Source organism: Castanea sativa, chromosome 1, assembly GCF_040712315.1.
Source record: "Castanea sativa cultivar Marrone di Chiusa Pesio chromosome 1, ASM4071231v1".
In the NCBI taxonomy this organism is placed as follows: Eukaryota; Viridiplantae; Streptophyta; class Magnoliopsida; order Fagales; family Fagaceae; genus Castanea; species Castanea sativa.
In genome coordinates this window covers 2,474,822-2,494,018 of record NC_134013.1, presented here as the reverse complement: position 1 = coordinate 2,494,018, position 19,197 = coordinate 2,474,822, and the positions used below count along the sequence as shown (strand labels likewise).

At 32.4% G+C, this 19,197-nt stretch overlaps 2 protein-coding genes across 4 annotated transcripts in view; both read right to left on the bottom strand.

The window, feature by feature from the left end:
- Positions 1 to 4,793: 4,793 nt before the first annotated feature.
- LOC142615557 (thylakoid lumenal 29 kDa protein, chloroplastic) overlaps positions 4,794 to 19,197 on the bottom strand; it is a 31,698-nt gene continuing 17,294 nt past the window's right edge. Inside the window, exons 1-11 of one of the 3 annotated variants that reach the window (XM_075788304.1) lie at positions 12,075 to 12,296; positions 11,739 to 11,852; positions 10,653 to 10,737; positions 10,546 to 10,580; positions 10,371 to 10,436; positions 10,231 to 10,271; positions 8,749 to 8,879; positions 8,429 to 8,535; positions 7,514 to 7,651; positions 5,360 to 5,494; positions 4,794 to 5,133 (exon numbers count right to left, since the gene is read on the bottom strand). In XM_075788304.1, coding sequence (XP_075644419.1) covers positions 5,023 to 5,133; positions 5,360 to 5,494; positions 7,514 to 7,651; positions 8,429 to 8,535; positions 8,749 to 8,879; positions 10,231 to 10,271; positions 10,371 to 10,436; positions 10,546 to 10,580; positions 10,653 to 10,737; positions 11,739 to 11,852; positions 12,075 to 12,173 — 1,062 coding nt within the window. In that variant the 5' untranslated portion in view covers positions 12,174 to 12,296 and the 3' untranslated portion in view covers positions 4,794 to 5,022. Of the gene's footprint in view, positions 5,134 to 5,359; positions 5,495 to 7,513; positions 7,652 to 8,428; positions 8,536 to 8,748; positions 8,880 to 10,230; positions 10,272 to 10,370; positions 10,437 to 10,545; positions 10,581 to 10,652; positions 10,738 to 11,738; positions 11,853 to 12,074; positions 12,297 to 19,197 lie in introns of those variants that run through there. The other 2 variants (XM_075788313.1, XM_075788318.1) reach the window with 2 other exon arrangements.
- Positions 17,118 to 18,693, bottom strand: LOC142616002 (putative carbohydrate esterase At4g34215). Its single transcript, XM_075788901.1, has 2 exons — positions 18,127 to 18,693; positions 17,118 to 17,318 (listed from the first exon to the last, which is right to left on the bottom strand). Exons 1-2 carry the CDS (start codon positions 18,691 to 18,693, stop codon positions 17,118 to 17,120), a joined length of 768 nt encoding a protein of 255 aa, XP_075645016.1.

Sequence of the window (19,197 nt, the reverse complement as noted above, 5' to 3'; positions counted from 1 at the left end):
CCAAACTTGCTTCAAACTCCAAAGGACCAAACTGTAGTTTTGAGCACAAATAAAAAAAATAAATTTATCCCAAAAGCCCAAAATGGTGATTTTTGGCTAAAGAAACGCCTTATTGGGGTTGAATTGAATCAAATTTTCCCCCATTTCCTAATTTTCCTTTTTAGGCTTCCCCAAATCACGCTGCTTGCAATCCTTATCAGTTATCGAACAACCATTCAGTTAAGCAATCTCAATATCACATAAAATATAAATTCTAATTTCCCCTAAGCCATTTCCTTATTCCTCAAACCAATTTGGGGACCCATTTCCATGGATCATTTGCAATTTATTCATGAAAATTCACGTTCGTTGTTGGGCTTGCATATCATAGCTCATGCGCAACCATTAGATGATCAGCCTTTTGAAGCACGATAGATGTATGAATACTTCTCAGATAAGTGGAGCAGTAGTTTGTATGAGATTGCTGTTCCAAATCTTCTATCTATTTGGTCTCCAACAAAAGAAACCCAAGAAGCTAAAACTAGTGATCCAAGATTGCTCTCCCCTATCCTCCAACTTAAAACTGGACTAACTGGTGGGATATACCCCAAAGATATGTCTTGTGTTCATTTGGGGTCTCATTTGTATTTCCTCAGCTGTCAATTCGTTCTTGATAACCCACCCTAAGAAGTCTATTATTTTGATTTGCTCATGTTTAGCAAATTTAGACTTTTGGATGAATAATTTGAGGAATTTCTGAGGGAGGCTAATCCGATGAAGTGCGGAAAACCTGAAACCCAAACATTTGTGACTGATGAAAAATTATTGCAATAACTTTAAAAAAAAAATTGTTGCAATAAATTGATACCAATTATTTTTGCAATCTATTGCAATGAAAATTTCGAACTATTAGCTTATTGCAACGAAGTTATCATTGTAATAATTTGATATTAATTCTATTACAAAATATTCCAATGACAAAAACGAATATATCATTACAATAACTTGGTATCAATTATTTGATAATCTAATGCAATGACAAAATGAAATAATTATCTATTACAATAAAAATATCATTGTAATAATTTAATCTGGCCTATTTTGGTAAATTATTTGCAATTTATTGTAATAAAATTCGTGAAATAATAGCCTATAGCTACAACATATTCAAAATAGTAAATCATTTACTGCAACAATATATTTATCATTGCATCAAAATTATCATTAAAATATTTGAAATTTACTGCAACAAAAGTTTTTGTTGCACAAACTTATTATCTAAAATTTTATTGCAGTACCTCATATCAACAATTGTAACAATTCTAATGTTATAGCAATGATTTTTTCCATTGCAATAACCATCTTATCTTGCAGTGTCATAAGATTCTCTCCCATGCTTTTTTTCTCTACTAATAGCCTTCAAACAATAACCAATACATGAAAAACTTGTACTTAACAAACCCTATAAAAAATGGCTTCTTGAGCAAATTCCAACTTCATTTGCTCATCCTTGAGAACTTTGATTGCCACATCTTGATTAAGATAGCTACATTTATACATGTATCTATCCGCATCAATCCAATCATTTTTTAATGGTAAATAAAGACAATCAATAGCTATATAGGAAACATCAAATCACTAATGCCCCACATTGAAGAGATAGGGCAAAGACTGGGTCTAGTGCCCCAAGTGAAGTAGGCATTGGTTGGATTGAAACTTAATAGGAACCTTAGATAGAGACTCTATTCCACCTACACCTCCCATTCTACTTGAGATCTCATGAAAGTTGTGATTATCAAGCAATCTTTCTATCGGCTAAACCTTCTCTTCCTCTTCTTCCCCTTCTTCTCCCTCTACCTCTACCTCCACTAATGGCAGTGAAGATATTGTCCCTACTATAAGGTGGCAACATCCATAGGGAGTATCATCTTTCTATCGGCTAAACTTTTAAGTTACTATTGCAACAATGTTAACTTGTAGATGCAATATTTTGTCTAATACTACTATACATATTTTGTTGTATTAACACTTAATATAATAGAATTTTTTTGGTTTAGTTTGATGTGAGCTTTTTTTTTTTAGTAAAGCTTAGGTGTGGTTCCTTTGGTATTGTATCTTATGTTCTTTGTTAGATCCAACCATGTGGCCTTAGAAGGTAATTATACATAAAGAAGTGCATTGGCTAATTCACATATTTGAATTTAAATTTGGAAACTTATGGTGAATCTATGGTCTGGGAAGCGTGGGTCCGGCAATTTGGTCGCTACACCTATGTCGAACACTAGGGGACACAGCGTGTGGCCTGGACCCGGCTGCAGACGCGTCCCAAATGATTTTTTTTAATCCTCTGGCTCATCTCGTTCTTAGCCCACTTCTTCTTCCTTTTTTTTCTTCTTCTTATTCTTTCTCCTTTTCTTCTTCTTTCCTTTTTTCCCTCTCTCTAAAATGGGCTACTGCTAGTTATATATGGCACATATTTCACTTTCAAATTGTCTTTGCTTTTTAAGATATGCAAGAATATGTACTTGCCTGTTCAGACAAGGAGTACCATTAAAAAGAAGGCTTGATTATGAACACCCACCTTTTAAACCGGCGATTCACATTTTGCATAGTGTAATAGCCCTAGAATTTTACCTTCCTAAGATAAAACCATTTTGATTATGAACCCTCGCCTATTAAAAACTGTTCAATATATAGCAAACCAATTGGAGCTCTAATTTTCTTAATGTCATATGTAAGACTTCGAACAGACGAAAGATGCTTATACTGTCCATTCAATGATGATTACTATTTAGTATTTACCATCAAACAAAGATACAAATGCGTTCCATTTTTGTGTAGGAGAAATTGATCCTAAGTCCCTTATTCAAATGCAGTTATGAACATACACTACAAAAAACGCGAGCTATAGCCGCGTTTTTTGGCCGCGTTTATAAAAAAAAGCAGCTATAGCTGATCTATAGCCGCGTTTTTAAGAAACGCAGCTATAGACATAATCTATAGCTGCGTTTTTCGAAAACGCGGCTATAGGTCCTCCTCTAGCTGCGTTTTCAAACGCAGCTTCAGCCGAATAATTTTTTTTTAAAAGTGGGGCCTGGAGCTGCGTTTAAAAACGCAGCCAGAGGGGGACCTATAGCCGCGTTTTTTAAAAACGCGGCTATAGGTCCCTTCTGGCTTGGAGCTGCGCTTAGAAAAGCAGCCATAGGGGACCTATAGCCGCGTTTTTAAAAAACGCGGCTATAAGTCCCCCTCAGCCGAATTAATTTTCTTAATTTTAAAGACTTGGAGTTTGCAGCCAGTGGGGGCCTATTGCCGCGTTTTCCAAAAACGCGGCTATAGGCCCCCCTCTGGCTGTGCTTTTAGAAACGCGGCTCAAAAAAAAAAAAAAAAAAAAAAAAATTCTCACGTGCCCCTTCCTTTCCCACCTGCATCCTCACCTACCCACTCTCAATATAAGTGCCTTTTTTTTTTTTTTTTTTTCTTTTCTTACTTCATTCTTCACGCTTCACCCAGGTTCTTCTCTCTTTCCCTTTTTTTTCTTTTTTTTTTTTTTCCTTTCTTCACTAAATCTTCAGGTTGTTTTTTTTTTTTTCCCTTTTCTTTCTTCCTTCTTCACTAACTCTTCAGGTTCTTCTTCTTCTTTTTTTTTTTTTTCCTTTTTCTTTCTTCCTTCATTTTTCCAACGTAACTCTTTTTTTTTTTTTTTTTTTTTCTTTGTTTCTTTGGAGTCCCTGCATCTTTTTTTCACAACTCTTTTTTGTTTTTTTTTTCTTTGTTTCTTTCTAGCTACTTCTTCTTTTTTTCTTCATCTCAGTCACTCATTTTTCTATAGATCTAGTTTTTTTTTTTTTTTGTTATTTTATGTTTAGTTAGTAAGAAAATGGAGAAAATGCTAAAAATTTTGAATTTGTGCTATTGTGTCCCTGATATTGTGTTTATGTTTAAATGGGTTTGTGTTTCTGAGCTTGTACTTGAATGGTTTTAGTGTTATATTTTGGAGCAAATTGTGGTTGTATTGTTAGTATGTTGTGTTTGATTTTGAATTTTTTAGGTGTGTTTGTATTGTGAGTATGTTGTGTTTGATTTTGAAATTTTTGGGTTTGTATTTGATTTTGAATTTTCTGGGTTTCCTTTTAATTTTGAATTTTATTTTTGGTTTGAATTTTGAATTTCTTGGGAAAAAAAACATCCCGAATTTTTATTTTTTTTTGTTTTTTAAAAAACCTATAGCCGCGTTTTTCAAAAACGCGGCTATAGGTCTCAGACTATAGCCGTGGGTAAACAACGCGGCTTTAGGTCCAATCTTTAGCCGCGGTTGTAAAAACGCGGCTATAGACCCACAGGGGCTGTTGCTGCGCTGCTTAGGCCGCGTTTACAAACGCGGCTCTAGAAAACGCGGCTATAGGCTATAGCCGCGTTTTTGGGGTCTATAGCTGCGTTTTTGAAACGCGGCTTTAGACCCCGTTTTTTGTAGTGATATGGTGGATGTTTTTGTCTAAACTGTGGTTTTTGGCTCACACCTCTTTGTTTCAATAAAAAAGATTTTTTTTTTTTTTTTGAGAAACACACACACACACACATAGGGAAATGGGGATGAGATAAAAAAATACACCCACACGCCAACACCAAAACTGCATGTGACAGTTAGTGTCGCGGAGCAAGTGATAAACCCCTTTTTAATATCACACTTTACCGATGTAGGATGATTCAACAACACTGAGTATCTTTTTTTTTGAGAAAAAGATCTCTTGATTATAAAAAATAATAAATAAAAAAGAAAAAAAGAACTTTGTTATGCCATCCTTTTCCCCTACTTTTGTTTATTTAAAATGACACGTTTGGATTGAACAATTGATTCATTGATTTTTTTAATTTGTATAAAATACCTCATTATAAAGTGTCATTTATCTCAAAAATAACCATTATGCAAAAGGGTCACCATAAAAACTGAAAGCTAGCAGATGTTTTAGTATTAAATTGTTCCAAGAAATAAGTCCCCTCCCTGCACTGGTACTGCTACTTGGCAAAGGCTATTTACTTCCTCTATAATTTGAGTTTGCTCAAATTAACTCTTTGAATAGGATATGTATATGCCTCGTAATTGATTTGCTGACCCAAGCTACTTAATTTTGTGAGAGTGGTGATCAGATCAACCTGAAAGAGAAACAATTTGCATTCATGAGAAGTAAGAAGTTCCATCAATCTTGCTCAATTTCAAACAAAAAGTTGACAGATCTTTTTTGGCAATAGCACAATCAATATGGTATAAAATGTTTTGATTTTTCTTCCAAGTTATAATTAGGATAACTAAATTAACAGCATAAAGTTAAGACCTTTATATTGCCCTTTTGGTAAGGTGTGTTAAGAAAATGTTACTAACCTCATAATCTGTCTCAGATACTGTTTCTCGACTACGTTGATATTTCTGAACCCACGGAGAAACATCTGGATCGGTGGCCAATAATGCCTCAGTGGCAGCCTGATCTGGACCCAGGAATGCAGACATCACAGCTAACTGGACAGACAACAAAACAAACATCCGTGAATACTAATGACTATCAAATGGAACAGACTTACTCAAGGTTTCTTTAGCTTGAATATAAAGATACCCCAAATTTTATTTTTGTTATATGTTTCATTTTCAGCCATGACTGCACTTTGCCATTTGATTTGTTTATTGAAAGGAAAGGTTATATTAATGTCATCTATATATATCTAAAAGCTGAAGCGTAGCATTTATTATTACTACGTTCTAGTTAAGTCACATCAACGTTCACGTCATTATCTTTTTTCTTTCCAATTTTCCTAAAATTGTTTTTAACATTTATTTTTTTAATATTTACATTTCTCCAACCTTTCTCCCTCCCTTACCTTTTCATCTTCCCACTACTTCTCCAACCTTTCTCTTTCCCTTACTTTTTCATCTCTCCACCACCCTCTAAATTAATACCATTCTTCCTCTTTCCCTTCATCTTCATTTATTTTTGTCTCTTCTTATTCACACACTCTTACTATAAATCTGTCACTATCTCTACCATTCTATGCATAGTTTTTTCTCACAAAAAAAAAAGGTTGTCTCTCTCTCTCTCTCTTTCTCTCAATTTTTATTTTTATCTCTTCTTATTCAGACACTCTTACTATAAATTTGTCACTATCTCTACCATTCTATGCAAAGTTTTTTCTCACAAAAAAAAAGTTGTTTCTCTCTCTCTCTCTCAATTTTTTGGTGGATTTTTTATTTTTCTTGCATCTTTGCTTTAGATTGATATATTTATTTTATTTTATTTAAAAGTCTACTTTGGGTTAATATGATTAGTTTAGTTTTTTAAATTGTTTTTGTTTTTTTGCTCTCTTTGATTGTTAAATGTTATCATATTGCATTATAAAAAATTAAATATAGCATATAAAAATATAATGTTATTTTATTACATAGCATGATTTGGATAATTTGGTATTTATTCTATTACCTTGCATGATTTTTTATAGTGCTCAATTTAGATGTTAAACTAGGAGACTTTAATAATTTTTGTTTATTTTTTAATCCTTTGTAGTGAACAAAGTACTCTTAATAGTTGTATTAAAAGTACTCTATAATGTCATTTATTTAGATAAAAGCAAAGGTTAGTCAAACGAAAATAAGTAGATGGGTGACAAATTTTAGCTTTTGCAATTTCATTTTAATTATCATTATTATTTTATAACAATACATAGATAGAAATTTAATTCTTAGATTTAGCTAATAATTATTTGATAATATGTTTTGGATGGACGAAATTATAATATCTGCAAAGAAAATAACTTTAATAGATTATCGACAACAATTTGATTTCCTAATTGGTCCAATTAATCATTGCTAAGTTCTATTAATTTTTTTAGTTACGTTTTACGGTGTTTTGGATTGTAGACAGAAAAATTAAGATTTGAAAAAGTTTATTTAAAACTAAAAGAATAATTTCCAAATTTTATATTCTTTTTAATGATTCACAAAATGTTATAAATAACTTTTACTAAAAAATGAATATTTTCGTTAACTTGCCTTTTGAATTTTTGAGAAAAATTGTATTGTTTTCATTTTGGTACTACAAAAATTATATTTATGATTTTTTCTATAATAAAAAAAAAATGATTACGAAACTCTTTATTAAATTAGTTTAAATTGCAAAAAAAAATTAATAAAACCACAATCAAAATAATTATTATGCGCAACGCGCAGATTTGCGGCCAGTTTGTATTATAAAGAAAGTACAATGCATCCAAAATATGAGTCTTAACATGGAACGAACAACAATTCGTTCCATAGAAGATAAAAATCCCTACAATTAGTAGTAGTAGGTTTGGGTTCCAACATAGCTTACACCATGAAATCAGCTAAGAATCTTACTCTCAATTTGAATTTAACACATTTGGCCGTGGTTGCATTTTTGAGATGCTATGTTTTGGGTCACAAGTAATAAGTACAAATAATTATTTGGTAAAGAAATTGAGACCTGAAATACAATTGCAGCAGCAAAAAGTAGTATAGTTGAAAAAATACCTGGCGAGGACCAAAGCCAATAGCTACGAACTTGTCTTTCATTTCCTTCACACTTGCGTTCACCCATAGGGGAACCCTCCCTTCTGGATCTGGTTCTTGGGTGTCTACCCTTCCAAATTGCTTGTCAAACAAGCCCCACTGTACCCAATAACATTTGTATAATAGCATCAAATACAGATCCAATATTTTCTACTAAATGTCCTATTTGTCAATTAAAATTTAGCCATGATGATTGCTTTTACCTAACCAATTAAAGCAATTACAACCGAGAACAAATATTGCAGAAAAAATTTAAGATATTGAAAGAGTAGGAGAAAATTCCAACAAGCCCATTACCAACTTAGGGCTGAGAGAGAGAGAGAGAGAGTGGCAGTAAGTTAGCTTGATGTGTAATAATATGGCGAGTCAATCAGTGAACAAAGTCTTGGGTGCAGGCTTCTTAGTTGTACTGAACAGACACTAAAAAATTGAACATTCTTTCATTTTAATTATTAAGTGCAAGTCAGATTGTGTCTTCCATCTTGAAAAAATCAGAGTGATTGAAAAAGTATTGCTATTACACACTTACTGAAATAGAAACTTATAAGTCCATAAACCAAAAATAAAACACTTTCAAATTTAGAAAAATTAAAAAAATAAACAGATTTTCATGAGTGTCACCACAGCTTTTTTTTTTGGCTGGAATATTAACCACTTCGTAAGGCTGAAAATAGGCCATGAATGCATAGTATCTGGTTAAAGCTTAAAAAATGTCGTTAGTAATTGTTTGAGGACTACAATCTGATGTTGAGGGCATCTGGAAAAAGCAACTGAATTTCAAGAGTGTCACCACAGCTTTGAGCAATATGTAGTGCACGATGATATGGATGACATTGAGTACACCAGCAATGACACAGCAAGAAATGAGAAACAGACCTGTCCATTTGAACCATATGCAGTGTATACCAATCTCCCTTTCTCCTCATTCCCACCACATTTACGAATGGCAGAAGCTAGAAATGTGGACTTGAGGACACCTTGTGCTACATCAAATGAAGGTATCTGAGTCAGGAGCATCCACACACATGCAGACTGCATTCTTCATATTAGCTCATGCTAGACAGAAACAATGAATAAATGTTCAAAAACCTATTTTATTGTTCATTCTACAGGACACTGTACAACTAATACATGGTATGTCGATCTTCAAGTCTATGGTTCATAGTTCAAACTTGTAGATATTTAGAATGTAGAACCTGCATATTGGATGAGATCTGCGTAGGAAATGGGTCCACCCTTGGAATATGAATCTATCTCTTTCTTTGCGTCATCTAACAAATTCAAAGCAGCAGAAATCCCCTTGTTTTCAGGCCTTTTTAACTCTGAACTTCAGGCAAGAAAAAAGTGGAGAATAAAATTAATGTAATTTTTCAAGAAGCTAAACCAATAACACTTAAAGTGAATAAAAGGAAAATTTAGAATGGTTAAGTCATAAAAATAACAAAGAATCCAAAAGTGTTTAAAATTCCCTTTAACAACTTATATCCACCTTTTAAAAATAAATAAATAAGACTTTCCATCCACATCACATCTCAGCTCTAAAGGCCTTTGAGACTTCAATAACTGGGTAAATCAGTGGATTGGCACTTAAGAGGCTCCAGAAATGACAAAGAGTAAGCAGTAAAAAACAGTGTATATTTTCAGCTAACAGGTAGGTTTCAAGAGACCATAAATTTCCGATTCTTCAGTGGGAAATCATACTTATACTGGTTTAAGCTTGCATATAGGAAGTATCCACACTGCATTTTACCTGGGAAGCACGGGTGTGGTGTTTGGGCCGCCACACCAGCGTCCAACGCAACGCGACGTGAGGACGCACAGGCGAGGCTGCTGCTTGCGCGTTCGTGCCGCGTCGGACATTCAAAAAATATTTTTTTCAGCGCGATACGGCGCCGATTTGGGCCGACGCGCCCGAAATCGGGCCGATTCGGCCCAAATCGGTTTGTATCGGGCACAACACCGATACCGGCAAAATTGACCGATACCAGAGAAATCAGCCGATATGGCCGAAATTCAAAAAAAAAAAAAAAAACAGGTGCGAAACGCACCGTTTAACTTGACCGAAAAAAAAAAGGTGCAAATGCACTGTTTGGAAAAAACACCAAAACCCTATAACACATACATACACTCTCATTTCTCTTCAATTTTCACTCAGTCCATGCTTCTGCTCCATAGCTCTCAGCCAACCCAGCCCTCTCCCTCTTCATTTTTCTTGCGTCTCTCTCCCACTCTTTGCCTTTACTCTTCAGCTAGGCTCTCTCCCATTCTCTGTCTTCACTCTTCAGCTGTGCTAGGCTCTCTCCCACTCTCTGCCTTCAGCTGTGCTAGGCTCTCTCCCATTCTCTGCCTTCACTTTTTGAACATCATGGAAAGTTTATATAATGGAGTTATATTCTAGTTATTATTTACTATTGCTCTTAAATTTGGTATATGCTTATATAATGTGAAAAAAGTATGTTTAGTAATATATTAAAAATATAAATAAAAATATTTTTAATAATTTTTTAATCGCCGCACCTCGCTGCACCCGCACCCTACTTTTTCAAAAATTGCCGAGTCTCACACCCGCTCCCACACCCACACCCGAATCCCGAAACGCACCCGTGCTTCATAGCATTTTACTTTTTAGATTACAGGATTATACTTCGACATAAAATAGATAGTGCAATAAGTTGTACCTGAAGCGTATGGATCCATTTGCACCCCCAGATTTTGTAGCCTATAAATAAATCAGAATTACATCAGTACTGTCCTTTCCTCTTTTATTTGTAAAGGACTTATCCAGCATCCATGTAAAGAACTAAGGATTTTTTCTGACCTTATCATAAGTCATTGCATCATTCAGTGCCAAAGTTAATAAGGATGGAATAAGCTCAGCATTTCCCTGATACAACAACAGATATAACAAGTGATAAAATTCTAAAAAGGTATTATGACAGCGTCATCTTCAATCTATACCTAAATAAACATAACTACATCTTAGCAGTGCTTACATTTATAGCCGTAAAAAGTGTCCCCTTGAGACTTGCTGTAAAGAAGGAGATGTGAACATGGATCAGTAGCTCATTTCAGCATGAAAAGTAGTGTTTGATGAACTCACAAAGAAATTCAGAACGCTGTTTCCGTTGTATCAAATCAGCGGCACTAGCTTTTTCAACAAACAATCCTGAGCTTGCCATTAGTTCCTAAAAGGAAATCACTACTGTCAGAAACTCATCAAAACATCATTCTAGGTCAAAGTTTTGTATATCTACTTAAGTATGTGTTTTTGTGTTTGTGCAAATACATGATTCAACCAAGAGAAGAGTATTCAGATAATTGAAAGCTATTAGAAATTTAGAATCACCATTGTTTTGGGTAATGTCATTTTTTTTCAACTGCAATTTATTGAAGGGATAAGGCTTTATTGAATTGAGTGAAATTTCTAAAATAATATAGAGAAAGTTCCATTCTTCTTGTTAGATTTAATAAATTAGCAGTGAAAGTAAGTGGCCTCTAGCCGGCTTTATGGAATAATTTACCAGAGTTTGCTGGCTTGCACAACTAACCATCCTGTGAACTTGCCAAGAGCCTTGTGGTTTAGTGGCATTTTCCAGTTTCCTCTGTTTGGAGAACTTGGATTCGAATCCCCCCTCCCTCATGTGAAAAATAGAAGATCTTGTGAAGCCACTAGTAACACCACATCTTATAACATTTGAAAATGGTCAATTTAACCATTTTAGCAAGGTGGCATACTTCATGCAATCCACAATTTTCATTTTTTATGATTAAAAACCTCTTCAAATCAGGGGCACTTCGTATAACAACCCTTAAGTATACTCCATATACACATATATTGGGTGATCCTGAGACTCAAACTGGAGACCTCATGGGGGTTTCCCATGAGGCCAACCAATTGAACTAATCCGTGCAGGCTGCAATCCACAACCATGTAAGTATCATAGATAATTTTCATACTCTTAATGATCTCTTTTGTTAAGCTTACATTCAATGAAAGATGAAAATTTTCACTCAACCAATAATTGGGTACATGAAGTCAAAAAGCTTATATTTTTTGAGTGTTACTTGAAATTAGTAATCAAATAGACAAAGTTCATTCAATTACCACTATTTCAAAAACCAGAGCCAAAAAAGTGAAACTGGTAAAACAGAATTTATGATTCAAGTACAGAAGCAATGCTCTCACCATGCCAATGGTAACACCAGCACATTTAAGAATGTCCCTTCGACAAATCCGATCCTCATGCTCAGCAGTAGCATCAATTTCCATTTTATTACAACGAACTGTAACCTGATATTTCTTTACAATTAAAATAAGCAAGCACAATTGTAGTATCAAACAATTTGACACACACACACACACTTGACATAGCTATGTAACAACAATATATGATATAACTGTAACCCATTTCTCGTATAAATGAAAATGATGGAATAATAAACTCAAACACACTAAAAAACAATGTGGTAAGTACTTTCTGTTTTATAAACAATCACTTTCAGATAGGCATGGAAAACTCACTGCATGAGATGGGAATCTGTTGGTTGCAGTTGTAGTGAGAGATGGGACAGGAACAAGTGCAAGCAAAGGAGAGATAGTTGAGAGAAATGAGACCCCCATGTTGCCTTTAATTCTAATCTGATCTTCTGAGACAATTCTAGCTTCTAGGCACAGTTTTATAATATACGTGAATGGGTTTTTGGTTAGTTATAGTTAATTTGTGTAGATAGCGCAAGTGAGTTCATGATATACGTTATACTATCTTTGTTGTCCAACTTAGCTGTCAATACCTATGTAGGATCACGAAATTTCTTATCGTTTTCTCTTTAACTGTGAAATAGTGTTTTATAGCTATTAACTTATAAAATTCCAACTCTGAATTTTATAGAGCTTTTCTAGAAGATTCAAATTTCAGTATTTCCTTGTAAAGCTCTTTTTAGCTTTAAAAACTCACAGGTTAAGCTCTGCTTTATGCAGAGTTTATATGTATTAGTATTTTTTAAAACTTCAATTTGTCCAGGTACAATTGTATTTTTATCCACATTTATGACTGACCTGTTTTTCACCCAGAAATAATTTGGCAGCAGACTCGAACGCCCTCCATGAATAACCAACAATAGGGCCGGAGCCAGAGCTTTAAGTTAAGGGGAGGCTTTACTGTGGGTTGTGTGTAGCGATTTTAAATTTTGACTTTGTTACTATGGAGTTTTTTTTTTTTTTTTTTTTAGGAAGAACAAAATTATTTTTGTTTAAAATTTTTTAAATGATAGGGTTTTTTATTTTAAATAAAATTGATTAATTGAGCTTAATTTTTTTTTTAAGTTTTACTATTGGTAATTTTTGTTGTTGAGCTATTTTTTTGGAGCTTGTATATTTTGTTTAAGATTTTAGATTTATAAATTTTTTTATAGCTACTAAAATGAGGAAAATACTAGTACTATAAAATTTTTTTTATAAATTATTGATGTAATAAGTGGTTACTAGTAAGTAAAAAAATGATGTGAGTCTATGTGTGAACCAATAAGAATTTGCTACTAAAATAGTTTGTAAAAAAATTTGTAAGTATAACATTACTCTTAAAAGAATCAATAATATTATTTAAAGGAAAAAAAAAAGTACTTTTATATAACAAAATTGTTAAAATTAGTATATATATATATATATATATATATGTATGTATATATATAATAATAATAATAATAATAATAATAATAATAATAATTTAAAAAAAAAATAGGGGGCCATTGCCCCCTAGCCCAAAGCTAGCTACCTCCTTGCCGACAATGAGAAATTAACCATGACCAAATCAGATGCAGAATGGATTGAGCTTGACATGAATTGAAATAACCAAGATCATAGTAAATGACAACTATTAATTAATGATGGGTGGGGGCCAAAAGATTACTATTGTGACTAGAGGCCAATGCACCAGTGACTAGAGGATACCAGCAGTAGAACGGTGGCTCAAGGATTGAATATGCATGTAAAGACAAACATTGACAATAACAATGGACAACGACGAATAGTGGATTGTCGGCAACAACTCCAATGACTAAGAGAGTGGCATGGTTGGCCGAAGATATCATAAAAATAAAATGACACAGGAGACAAAAGATATTGATGAAGGAAAGTGTTGCGGTTAGTACTGATTAAAGAAATAGAGAATACAAAATTTTCATTTAGAGACTATATATAGCAAAATTTTAATTTGGAGACTATAATATCTTTGATGTGATTATATAGTTTTTTTATTTATATAAACTAATGTTAAGTTCTTTGAAAAAAATTCAAGGGCCATCTTTCTGTGACGATTACTGGGGATTCAAGTCAGTCTAGCATAACTAGAGAACATATTAAACAATGAAAAGAAAAATAAAATCTTAGTAATAATCATTGCTTCAGTTCAACTGGAGAACATGTTAAGTGTTTTTTTTTTTGTTGCTGCCGACGACCTGGCCGTGGATGTGGAAAAGCCGTGGAGGAGATAGAGAGAGAAACGTGCAAAGATAAAGAGAAAGAGACATGTAGTGGAGAGAGAAAATCAACCGTATAAATTTTTTTGGGTTTAGAAATAAATATGGAATGTATTAAATAAGGGATAATAAATGAGATTAATTATAATATTAACATTAATAAAAATATTTTTCTAACCGTTAAATCTACTTAAATCCAATGGTTTAAAAAATAACTCATCTCATATATACAAAAATAATCACAGTAATAGCAGTTTAAAGATATACAAAAATAAGATAAGCAAACAAAATTCAACGATAATATATATTTTTTAACAATTTACTAGCTATGAATGAGAGAGAGAATTATTAATAATCTATATATTACTAAAAGCGAAAGCGTAGCGTTTAATACTGCTGCGCTTACATTGAGTCACGTTTGCGTCCACATCATTATCTTTTTTCTTTCCATTTTCTTATAATTATTTTTAATATATTTTTATTTCATATTTACACTTCTCCAACCTTTCTCCCTCCCTTACCTTTTCATCTCTCCACTACTTCTCCAACCTTTCTTCTTCCCTCACATTCTCATCTCCCCACTACCCTCTACATTAATATCATTCTTCATCTTTTCCTTCATCTTCCTCTATTTTTGTCCATTCTTATTCACACACTCTTACTATAAATTTGTCACTATCTTTTTCATTATATGCATAGTTTTCCCTTACAAAAAAAGTTCTCTCTCTCTCTCTCTCTCTCTCACACACACACACACACACACACACACAATTTTTGGGTGGATTTTTATTTTTCTTGCATCTTTGCTTTAGGTTGATAATTTTTTATATTCTTTAATCTACTTTAGGTTAATGCAATTCAGTTTTGTTTTTTTTTAATTGTTTTTTTTTCTCTCTCTTTGATTGTTAAATGTTATCCTATTGCGTTATAAATGATTAAATATAGCATATAAAAATATAATATTATTCTACTACATAGCATGATTTGGATAATTTAATTTGGTAGTTATTGTAATTTGATAGCATGATTTTTATAGGGCTCAATTTAGATGTTAAACTATGAGACTTTAATCATTTTTGTTTATTTTTTAATCATTTGTGGTGGATAAAGTACTCTTAATAATTATATTAGAAGTACTCTATAATGCCATTTATTTAGAGAAAAGCAAAGGTTGGCTAAACAAAAATTATTGGATGAGAAACAAATTTTATCTTTCTCAATTAATCATATTTATTTATTTTTTAATCATTTGTGGTGGACAAAGTGCTCTTAATAATTGTATTAGAAGTACTCTATAATGCCATTTATTTAGAGAAAAGCAAAGGTTGGCTAAACAAAAATTATTAGATGAGAAAAAAATTTTATCTTTCGCAATTTTACTTTTATTATTATTATTATTTTATAACAATGTAAATATAGAAATTTAATTCTTAAATTTTACTAATAATTGTTTATTTGATAATCTGTTTTGGGTGGACAAAATTACAATTTCTACAAAGAAAATAACCTTAATAGATTATAAACAACAAATTATTTTCCTAATTGGTCCAATTAATCATAGTTAAGTTTTATTAATTTTTTTTAGTTACTTTTTTCAGTGTTTTGGATTGTAGGCAAAAAAAATAAGTTCGAGAAAGTTTGTTTAAAACTAAAAGAATAATTTTCAAATTTTATATTCTTTTTAATGATTCACAAAATTTTATAAATAACTTTTATTACAAAATAAATATTTTCGTTAACTTACCTTTTGAATTTCTGAGAAAAATTGTATTTTTTTTTCATTTTAGTACAACAAAAATTATTAAATTTATGATTTATTATTGCTCCTATATTACATTTATGATTATTCTTATAATAAATAAAAATACAATTACAAAATACATTAGTCTTTATTAAATTAGTTTAAATTGTATAAAAAAATTTAATAAAACCACTATAAAAATAATTATTATGCGTAACATACAGGTTCGTGGCGAGTAGCAACATAATAAAAAACTTTCTTTTATTTTTATTTTGTTATGAGATTAAAAGTTCACATATTAATTTGTAAAATTTATACAATAAAATTTGTAACGTTCTAAATATTGGTTCTAAAAAATTCTTTTGCTTTTAATTTTTTTTATGTGGTTTTTGCTTTTAATTACTGCTATGCTTATGCCAATAGCGGCAAATAAAAATACTACAAGTAAAGGAATATATATATATATATATATATTTTTTTTTTTTTTCTTTTCGTGGTAATAGCTTTTTTTCTCAACCTTTGTTCATGGGTTTAGACCTACATTGCTGGAACATTTGCACCTTGTTTCGTGTTGGACACAATTCCACACTATTTCCACACGCACAAGCACAAGCACAAGCACAATATCTCACTTGCACAAGAGAACTATGTGATAAAATTGGGACGAGGTACACGCATGTTATATAGATTATAGATAAGACCCAAGTCCAAATTAAGTCCCATATACTAAAAAAGTTACACTGCTTTATAAAGAACTCGTTCCAATCCAATGTGGGGTTCACATAAGAATCAAAATGTTAGGAACACACCCACACCAATACAAAAAAAAACTTGCATTTGTTGGAAAACAAGGCACATATCAGGGAACTAGAATTTCTTCTTAAAGGGGCCAAAGTTAACTAAGTTATGTTTCAAATGCGAAACAAACACTTAAAATTTGTCCCGGGCCACGATTGCTTATTTTTCTGGTGCCAATTAGAATAGAAAAAAAAATTGAAATCACTGATGGCAAGTGATAGATCGAGGCATTAATACTTTGTTTTCGTTTGCTGAATTCTTTTCAATGAAGAGTTGTAAAATAAACATAAATTCAAAGCTAAGTATGTAAACTGAACAGATATAAAGGTTTCTGGGAATGCCCCTATTTTGTTTGGATGGCATTATGGCCTCTCTCTAGCTACGAAGAACCAGCATGTTTAGAGGGTATTTAAATTACTAATAATCAAACCAAAGCAAGCATTCATGGACATCATAAAAATAGAAGATGTGTTAATTATATTAATAATAATAGAAGAATACATCTATGTTGTTCATTGTAGATACATTTTGGTCATTTGGTCATATATACGACTAATGACTAAAAGTAGATAGGAAGGTATCAGCCAACTTCTGACCCAATAGAACCTGAGACGCAGTATCCAAGTGCAGCTTGTCCGTGTTAAAGTGGGATCCCTTAGCATCAATGCACTTGACATTGTTAAGATTTATGCTCAGCTGAGCCTCTCTTACAGTTTCCATTAAGGCTGGGCCTTCTGCTGATGCAATCGCAACCTGCATACAGAAATACCATGCACAAACACACTTTTCTTAAGAATTTTTTCTAAACATTATTTAGTACTATTAAAGTAACCATAAAAGAAAATTAACTAACAATGAGTATAAAGGAAACAAAAAAAAATTTAAACTTGTTTCACAATTGTTGATATATCCTGTGAATGGTGCATTATAGTAATGAATTTATATAAAAGTGATGTTACTTTGATAATAATTTATCATTTTTATTAATATCTGTGAAAAAAGGTTATGCAAAAAGATTATGAAAAAGATCGTCTCTAATATTGTTTTTAACAAAAAGTCAATCGTAATAGTACTAGTTTTCTATTTCTATTGTGTTACTTTATAATTGCAGAAACAAAGATTTTGTTGAACAATTAAATATTTTCCATCACATGACTCAAAGGTCTACTCATAACAAAATAAATTGTAACTCTCAAACAAACACAATAGACCCTTCTGTAATGACTCTTGAGGAAAAAAAAAACATTTGAATAAAATACTACCTAGAGGTGTATTTCAAATGAATTTATTTTATGGTTTATATTAAATATTAATAAGCAATATATCCAATGTTACGCGACAAAAATTACATTATTAGATATAAAAAATAAAAATATGAATCGTGAAATTGTGAGGGTTCTTGTTCTTGAACTACGAAACACAACTAATTGAATGCTTAATAAGAACTTTTTGAACCAGAGTTGAAGTAAGAGGAATGAAAAACAAAACATTCTGAATTTTCAAAAGAATATAGTGTCTGAATATTGAATTAAGCTAAATTCAATTAAAGAAAAAACCATACCATGATTATGGGGAGGTCAGGAGAGTTCAGATCACGTCGAAAATCTTGGAACAATTTCTCCAATCTGCTCTTGTATGACTCTGCATCCGCTTTTTTATTTGTATCGCTCTCACCTTGATACCAAATAAGTGCTTGAATTTTCCCTCCACTTTGCAACGAGGCCTTTGTCCTCTCCACCAACCTTTTGTACCATCTAGTCCCCAAAGCCCATTGCTTGATCTTGGTTGCTCCTTTTGCACAAGGAACCAGACCAATCACCCCAAAGCTCGGGTCCTTGGCCAAGATTGCATTAGCAAAAGGCAATCCGGGTCCAATGCCTACAGTCTTATTATAGTCAATTTCCACATGAAGAGGCTCATGAGCTTGCACCCAACTCTTGTTTAAAGTTAGTTGGAGAATGTTTGGATTGGGATTGCTTTCAAAAGGGATTTTACCATCCCATTTCGGCGTGTTTAGACCTCCACGTCCAGCCATGTTGCTTTGCCCCGCTAAGATAAATATGTTCTTAGGTTTAACTTCTTCGGGGTAAACAGACCCAGCAAGAGCGACGAAGAAGAAGAGAAGCATCCCCTTGCTCATCTTGGAGGCAATAGGTTGCAATGGGGAAATATCCTTTGGATTCTATCTCTCTCGGGATGTCTCTTGAGCCATGTTGCAAGAAAGATAGTTTCTATTTATATGGCAGCAAATTTGTTTTTAGTTGCAATTTACAGTCTAGAGAATTTATTTTGAGCCAAACCTCTCTAACCATCTAAACAGACTACTTTTCAATCAAGCATTTTAAATGTCCCTTCCCTTTATTTCTGTGTAATAACACGACATGTTTTAAAAAGGAAAATACTAATTAAAGCCATTGTGTCAATGTGTTACTAAGATAAATATGATTGGTGCCACTTCAATAACAATATACTAACTAAATATTTAATTTTTTTATGATTAGTGACGCATTAATTATTAAATTTATTTAATAAAAAATATAATATCCATAACATCAATATTTTAAAGAATGAAGATATAGCTTAATTAGTATTCATTTTCAGGCTCATGTTGGTAACCAAGAAAACAAACTAG

Excerpts from the sequence above, each read along its gene's own strand:
- LOC142616002 (XM_075788901.1), bottom strand. The coding sequence starts at position 18,693 with ATGCTTCTCTTCTTCTTCGTCGCTCTTGCTGGGTCTGTTTACCCCGAA. Across the intron at positions 17,319-18,126 it reads CTGACCTCCCCATAATCATG|GTTGCGATTGCATCAGCAGA; the intron begins GTATGGTTTTTT and ends TTCTGTATGCAG.